Source organism: Rhinopithecus bieti, unplaced genomic scaffold (genome assembly GCF_001698545.2).
Source record: "Rhinopithecus bieti isolate Rb0 unplaced genomic scaffold, ASM169854v2 scaffold_35856, whole genome shotgun sequence".
In the NCBI taxonomy this organism is placed as follows: domain Eukaryota; kingdom Metazoa; phylum Chordata; class Mammalia; order Primates; family Cercopithecidae; genus Rhinopithecus; species Rhinopithecus bieti.
This window is the reverse complement of record NW_016815820.1, coordinates 1,840,923-1,848,564: the sequence shown is the minus strand read 5'-3', so window position 1 is coordinate 1,848,564 and position 7,642 is coordinate 1,840,923. Positions and strand designations below refer to the sequence as shown.

Genomic DNA, 7,642 nt, shown 5'->3' with positions numbered 1-7,642 from the left:
GGCGCGGTTCCGGGGGTGGGCGGGCTGGGCGGGGCGGAGGCGGGGCCGCGGCACTGGCTTCACCCAGCCCCTCCCGCCCGCAGTCAGAGCGAGCTGAGCCGCGGCCAGCTCCGGCGGGCCGGGGGGCGCTGGAGCGCAGCACAGCGCAGCCCCATCAGTCCGCAGAGCGGACCGAGCTGGAAACCGAGCGCTGCCGCGAGAGGCGGACGATGAGGGCAGGTGCCACCGGCCGCGCCATGGACGGGCCGCGCCTGCTGCTGTTGCTGCTTCTGGGGGTGAGTGCTAGCCGGAGGGGGCCCGCTCCCTTTCCCGGGATCAGAACTCCGAGGAGAGCCGGGCGCCGCCACCAAGGAAACAGAACAGAGCGCTGGGGTCCCAGATGCTGAGGGTGGTGGGAGAGGGTCTCTGATGCTGGGACCACGAAGGAGGGTCTAGGGTTCCCGGAACGCAGAGGCGACCCTCCAGGGTGGAGATGCGGGCAAGACCGGAGTGCCGTTGCCGGTCCTCAGGTACCGCAGGGGGCGGTGGAGGAGTTGGGAGGGGTCTTTCAGGAGGGGGCATGGGGCTCTCGGATGCCTGGGTTCTTCGGAAGAGGACACTCGAATGTCGGGATCCCGAAGGGACTTTCCCCTCAGCATCTCGGTCTCTGGAGAGTCGTGGGACGTAACCAAGGCAAGAGAAGGAGGGGGAACTGGACGGTGACTAGAGATGTGAGGGGTGAGCTGGATTGGGGCGGGGAGCCCAGGACGAGGGGATGGAACAATGGAAGAGGTCGGAGGGACTGGAGACAGAGGGGACCTCGCAAGGACAATGGGGACCGGCCAGACAATGGGGGGGGAGGGGCGTCGGAGGGAGAGGTTGGGGAGCTGAAGAGCGGCTGAGAAGTGGGTTAGGGAGGGCAGAAGAGGAACGACGGCGAGGGCGACAGAGAGATGGAAGCAAAAGGAAAGCAGACGGAGCGGGCCGCAGACCCTAAAGCGGTCGGGGTCCTGCCTGCGCGCTGAGGGACAGTGAGACGAGAAGAGAGCGGAGGCTTGGACATTTCTAGCGCCTGTCCCGGCGCTCCTGCCCGCGGCCTCGCCCAGTCCTGGAATTGCGGCTGGGGATTTAAGGCTGGGAGGGGAGTGCCCATTTCGCCGGGGGGAACCCGCTCTTGGGGTTCCCCCACAGCCGACGGGCTCCTCCGACGCTCGTGTTCTCACGGCTTGAAGCAGCACGGCGGATCACGAGGGACGGAGCGGGTGTGCCCCTACCCGGGCTGGCGGTGGCTACATCTCGGGGTGCAGAGCGCCCGGGCGCACTAGGCGGGGACCCGTCCCGAAAGCGCGCCGCTCTGGCTGCGCAGGCGGGAGGCGGCCGGCAGGGGGCGCTGCGGGGCGAGACAAGTGCAGTCCGCGGCTGCTGAGCGTCTCGGGCTGCGCGCCTCCCCCAACCCAGCCGCGCGACTCGAGCGCCGCGCCCACCGCGCTCCGTGGGCTCCCGCTCCTCGAAGGGTCAGGATCCGGTCTGCGCCTCGCCTGGCTCTCGGTGCAAGCCGCTGGGCACCTAACGAGACGGGAGCGCGCGGACGCCTCGGATTCTGCCGCGCGGTGTCCCGAGTCACTGACTCCGCAAAGGTCGGCGGGTCCTCCGGGCGGTCCGACGAGATTGTCAAATGTGGCCTGCTGTGTGGCCATGAACGGAATGCCCTGGGAAGTCTGGCAATGGAGGAGGCGTCTTCACTCTCCCTGCCAGCATCTTTTATCTGAGCACTGCGCACCAAATCCTGGCTTAACAGATACGGAGACTGAGGCTCTGAGAGTTTAAATGACTTGGCCGAGATCTCACAGCAAGTGGGGCCAGAGTCGTGGCTAGACTCCCCCGACCTGAGTCCCAACTCGGTACTCCCCCATCTTTTCAGGTGGTAGCCGCTGTCCCAGATCGGGGTCACGGCTGCGTTTTCCAGCAGGGGCAGGGTTGACACTGTCCCCAGAGTCAGGCGGCGGTAAAGCCTGCGGGTGAGGTCGGTAGAGATCCTGTCCGGGTGCGGGCCCCAGCCCGAAAGCTCAGCCCGGGTTCCCTGGAACTGTCAGGACCTGTGGCTGCGTCCGGGGATTTGGGAGCGACCGCGGGCACGTCTGCTGACTAACGCCGCTGGTTAGAGATGCTGCTTGGACGCGAGTGGGCGAGCGTGGACCAGGAGGGCGGGTAGGAGGGACCGGGGTGGTCTCTAGTCCCGATCCCAGAGGGGCGACGACGTGGGATCCGGGTCTGGGCAGGAGCGAGGGTCCAGGCGCGAAGACCCAGAAGGAGGGGAGCTGGGCATGGAGGGCCTGGGCGCTGGGGAAGGTGGACCTGCCGTCTGCAGCCCCTGCGGCTCCCGCCTCCGCCTCCGAGGACGGCTGCTCCGTCTGGGCTGGCTGTGCGCGGTCCGAGATTCTTCCTGGGACGCGGCGCGCGAGAGAGGGCTGAAACCAGAGCGCGTCCCGGCGGGTCTGCTGGCGGGCCGCGCCGGTAATGGAGGCACTTTGTCATTCAGACGTCTGTAACCAGAGCCGCCGGGCTGGCTAATGCGCCTAATAGGGATGGAGCGAGGGCAGCAAATGGGCGTGCGTGAATGGCCGGGCTGGGCTGGGGTGGATGGTGGATGGGGAGGCAGCTCCGTGGGGGGACGGGCCCCCACCCCACTGTGCCAGCCCAGTCGGGCTCAAGCGCCTCGCTTCTTCCCTGGGGGACCGCGTGGGGAGGCGGGAATAATCGAATGTGCTGAGTTCCTACTACGTGCCTTGCCCTGGTACTTTCTCTTGAGTTATTTAATCCTTATAAGGTCCCAGCAAGGTGAATTTCGCTATTCCCACTTCTTAGATGAGGAAACAGAGCCCTCCAGACTTTCAGGCCCGAGACCAGGCTCCCCCAGTTGAGTGAGTGGTGGCGCCTTTGTTGGAACCCAGGATGCTTGGCCTGGGATGTTCTCTTTCCTACATATGCCAGGCTCCCTCCCGCCCCCTACCTTCCGGATCATGGAAGGAGTCCTGGCTCTGACAGATTAAATCGTGCCCTATGCCTTTGGCCCCACACATTTAGATCTGAGCCCCTTCTCCACATGCAGTGCCCCTGCCCCCTCTCAAGTCTCTATGCTACATTATCTTGGGTAATTAGCTCCTTTCCTCCCAACTCCTCCCCTACCCAAGGGGAGTGAGGGGCATGTGCCAGTGCCTCCCGTGGGTTTGCATCGACCTCAAAAGGCCCTCCAGGTGTTTGAAAACCTCTCCCACCCCATGGCGGTGACCACGGCCCCATTCTCTTAAGGGCCCTTTGCTGAAGCTGTTGTGAATGGCCAGGGCTGATTATACTGAAACATTCATATGGTTTCAAATAATTTCAACTATTTTGCTGTTTCTCTCTTTTCTCTAATTAAAAAAAAATGAAAATTCTTAAAAGTAAATTCATCTAAGGATCCTTTCACCTTAGTTCCTTGTAAGCCTTGAAATGGCCAAAACAAAAGATTACCAAACTTCTTAAAAATGGGCTGAAATCATTCTGTCAAATGTGAAATGACTAAGTGTAACACATACAAATTTCAGGGAAATGTATCTGTCATTCCTATAAATTAATCCTTTTGGATCTGATTTTGGAGCAATTAGCCTGAATGTTAGTCACCCCTCCCTACTTGGCTAAACTCTCCCCTCCTGCCTGGGGTCTCCCTAAGACGAGATGCTTCTTTGATAACTAACATTTATTCAATTCCTACTAAATTCCTACTATAGACCAGACATATTTGCATAAATTATTTCACTTAATTCTCCCAGCAATTCTGGGCAGTAGACATTATCAACCCAATGTTTTAGGTGAGAAAAACTGAGGTTTAGGGAGATTAAGTAATCTACCCAAAGCAACATACTTTTTTTTTTTTTAGCAACATACTATTAAGAAGCAGATCTAGGATTTTACAACATAGGGAACATAAAACAAGCACAGGAAACACATGGTTACTAATTATCTGGCCCCTACTCCAAATGCAAGTTTTAAGAGAAGAGAGAGGACCTCAGGCTGCAGCAGGGAGAACAGGCTTCTTGGCAGGGGCATTTGCACAAAGCCCTCACACCACCCAAGACCACTGTAGACAGACTTCCTCAGCCATCCAGAGCCCAACTAACTGGAACACAGCCAATGGCTACAAAGTAGACCCTGGAGGACAGACAAGAGGGGTCCCAAAGTACATAAACACCTTACTCACTTGTGTAATACTTACAGCAATCCTGTGATGCAGATACTGTCATCATTACCTAATTATGAGGAAACTGAGGCACAGAGATTCAAAACTTGACCCAGGTCAAGTGAGGAGCCAGGATTCAGAGTGGCGCGAGAGCTTACACATTGTACTCAGAGGCTTGCCTCCTCCTGGTTCAGATCCTATTTCTATACCTTTCTTTTTTTTTTTTTTTTTTGAGACGGAGTGTCACTCTGTTGCCCAGGCTGGAGTGCAGTGGCATGATCTCAACTCACTGCAACCTCCGCCTCCTGGGTTCAAGCAATTCTCCTGCCTCAGCCTCCCAAGTACCTGGGACTACAGGTGCCTGCCACCACGCCCGGCTAATTTTTTGTATTTTAGTAGAGACAGGTTTTCACCATGTTAGTCAGGATGGTCTCGATCTCCTGACCTCGTGATGCACCCACCTCGGCCTCCCAAAGTGCTGGGATTACAGGCATGAGCCACCACGCCGGGGCAGCACATACCTTTCTACCAAGGCGAGTTCCACAGTTTCTGAATATTCAATTAGACCTTAAATAGATTAGCGTGGTGGGGGAAGGGCTGCTTCAGGTCACACTGGTAGCAGCAAGAAGTGACAACTGATACCTTGACAGGAAGGGAGGAAACAGAAAACTATATATTTTTTTTAAAAAGGGCTGACAGGAGAACTCAAAAAGACAAAAGTGTGGTAATTTGTGAAAAGAACACAAGAGTTTCCCTGCATTGCAGCCCAGAATAATCGCTGGTGTAAATACAGAGTCCCTGAGTCATGGGAAGCCATGAAGATTTGCTCCAGAGACAGGGAAGGGTGCAGCCACCATGGTGAAAAGGAAAAATGATGAGAGCAGCAAAGCCTGGCAGTCGGGAATCTCAGCTAACCAACAGTCGCTCTCCCAGAGTTCTGGGTAATTGAGGTCATATAGTATTTTCATGTATTTCAACTCCACATGTGTATGCATTGCGTCCCTACTGCATGCCAGATACCCCATCAGGCCCTGGGGCAATCCAGCTCCCTCAGGGAGCTGACAGTCCAGTAAGGGAGTCTATAAAGTTCAGGCCAGGCAAGAGCAGAGAGAACCGGAGAACAGGCTGGATGTGTAACATGGCAGCCCCACCTAATCTGCAAGGAGTGGATGCCACAGGACCACTTCCTCGAGGAAGTGACATTTAAGCAGAGCCCTAAGGGATGAAAAGAAATCAGAACAGGCCCTTCTGGAATCTTGCCTCCTGAGGGAAAGCCTGCATCTGGGACCCCGAGCCTCCTGGTCTGCAGATGTTCCCAGCGCTGAGTGTGTTGCTGCCCGGGAGGAGGTGCGGCAACACCAAGGTTTCCCCTCCTCTGCTGCCTGTGCCTGTTCTGCTGGTCTCATGGGGACCACAGGCTCCCTCATGGGTTGATCCAACCTGTCTATCCCCCTGACTCCTGTTTCCTTCCCCACCAAACCCTGATGAGACTGCAGGATATTTTAAAAGGCTGGAGGGAAAGGAGTGTCTTGGCCATGATCTGGCCAATGTGAAAGAAGCAGAATGCCCAAAACAAGCTTGTAAAGCTTCCTTCTAGTCCCACGACCCCAGAGCCCATACTTCTCAGCATCAAATGAGGGCTGCATGGTCTGGAGCCAGCAAAGCAGGCTTTGGAGTTTTATTAGACATTAAGTTTTTTTTTTAAGGATCAGAAATATAAAGCAAGCCTCCAGCAGCCCCTCCCCCTGGGGAATCTGGTGTTAAATTGTTCCATCCATGAGCAAAGATGCTTCAGTGGCAGGAACCTGACTCCCCTTTCCCCTGGTTCCAGCGCTGTTCCCAGTGACCACATGGGGGAGGGGAAGGACTAGTGGCTGAAAATCAAACCATGGCAGGGCAGGGATGCTGGCTGGTGAGAGCAGCCACTGTCCCATCACTGATAACAGTCTCCATTCCCTCCATCTCAGTGCCAGGCTTTTGCCAAACAGTTGGTCTTTTGCCCTGGCACCAGGCTGTTGCCATCTCTGTAAAGAGATGAAGACTCAGAGGGAAGTTGGGCAGGCAAGACCCCCAGTGCAGAGTCAGGATTCAAACCCAAGACCCTAGCCCTCTGCTTTCTGCTCTTGGGCATGGATAGCTCCCATTTATTATTTAATATGTGGAATTAAGAACCTGGAGTAGGGCCCTACTGGCGTTTGTTAGAAAAAGGCCCTCCTCTGGGTAGATGCAGCCCTGTAGGTGCAAAGCTTAGCGAATGAAGTTTGGGCTAGGTTTCAGCTCTACTCGCCCCGTTGGCTGGGAGCCCTGTACAAGCTACAACCTGTCCAACCACTGATGACATCCCTGTTGGTAGGCCCTCCGCTGGGCCTCAGGCCACCTTCCCCATGTGGTGTATCCTTGGGATTCCAGGAGTTGCTGTAACCCCAAGATGAACTTTGCAGAAGGTCAGCAGCTGAAGCTTTGACCTCACACCCCCAGCAGCCTGCACAGGCATACTGTCCCTCACTTGCCTTTCCCCTGTCAGCTTTGATGTGCCTAATGCCTCCCTGGTGAGCTCATCCCAGCCCAGGTGGTTCTAATAGAAGGCAGTGGGAGGGGGGTGTTTGATTCCCCGGAAGAACCCCCCGCCTTTCTCTTGCCAGTCTGACCCTCTGATCTGCCTCCATCCAGGTGTCCCTTGGAGGTGCCAAGGAGGCATGCCCCACAGGCCTGTACACACACAGCGGCGAGTGCTGCAAAGCCTGCAACCTGGGCGAAGGTGTGGCCCAGCCTTGTGGAGCCAACCAGACCGTGTGTGAGCCCTGCCTGGACAGTGAGTAGAGGGTGGCAGGCAGCAGGAGGGGAGAAGAATGGGGGTGGGGAGGAGAGGGGTGAAAGGGAGGGGCGCTGGGAGGAGCATGCCCAGTAGAGGCCTTATAAGTGGGAAGGGTCCCCTGCCCACCACTGTAAGGTCACCAGAAGTGGGTCTGACCCAGTGTAGGAGGCGTTTCTCCCAGATGGGAGAAGCTGAGAATGGAGAAGGGAAGTGTGCAGAGGGAGGAGGGGAACCCCATAGGGGATCTCCAAGGGGTGCCCATTCCCAGCTCCTGAGAAGGCAGAGGCCTGGTAGAAGAGTGTGGCTGAGCAGGGAGGAATAGCTGATGCTAAGACCAGCTAAAAATATCATCTGCACTGCAAAATCAATGGCTGCCACTTATCCCTGGTGTGTTTGGGGGAAGGGAGAGGAGGATCAAATCCTGGCTGCCCTGGAGGCTGACCTTGGGGGATCCTGGGGGTGTGGCTGCTCTCCTCCACAGACCAACTCTTCTCCAGCTTTGACCAGGAAGCAGAGTTTTCCCGAGGCAGCAGGGATAGGGGTCCTGAAGACGTCCTTATTGTTGGGTGACAGAGGGGAGGGGAGGGGAGATGGGGAGCTGTGACCATTCCTGCCTGGCATTCTTTCTTCCT

The 7,642-nt window shown here is 56.7% G+C and overlaps 1 protein-coding gene across 1 annotated transcript in view; it reads left to right on the top strand.

Moving 5' to 3' along the window:
* The first annotated feature begins 83 nt into the window (after nucleotides 1-83).
* Nucleotides 84-7,642, top strand: part of NGFR (nerve growth factor receptor) — a 23,074-nt gene continuing 15,515 nt past the window's right edge. The window contains exons 1-2 of the mRNA XM_017854041.1: nucleotides 84-275; nucleotides 6,866-7,007. Coding sequence (XP_017709530.1) covers nucleotides 210-275; nucleotides 6,866-7,007 — 208 coding nt within the window. The 5' untranslated portion in view covers nucleotides 84-209. The remainder of the gene's footprint in view (nucleotides 276-6,865; nucleotides 7,008-7,642) is intronic.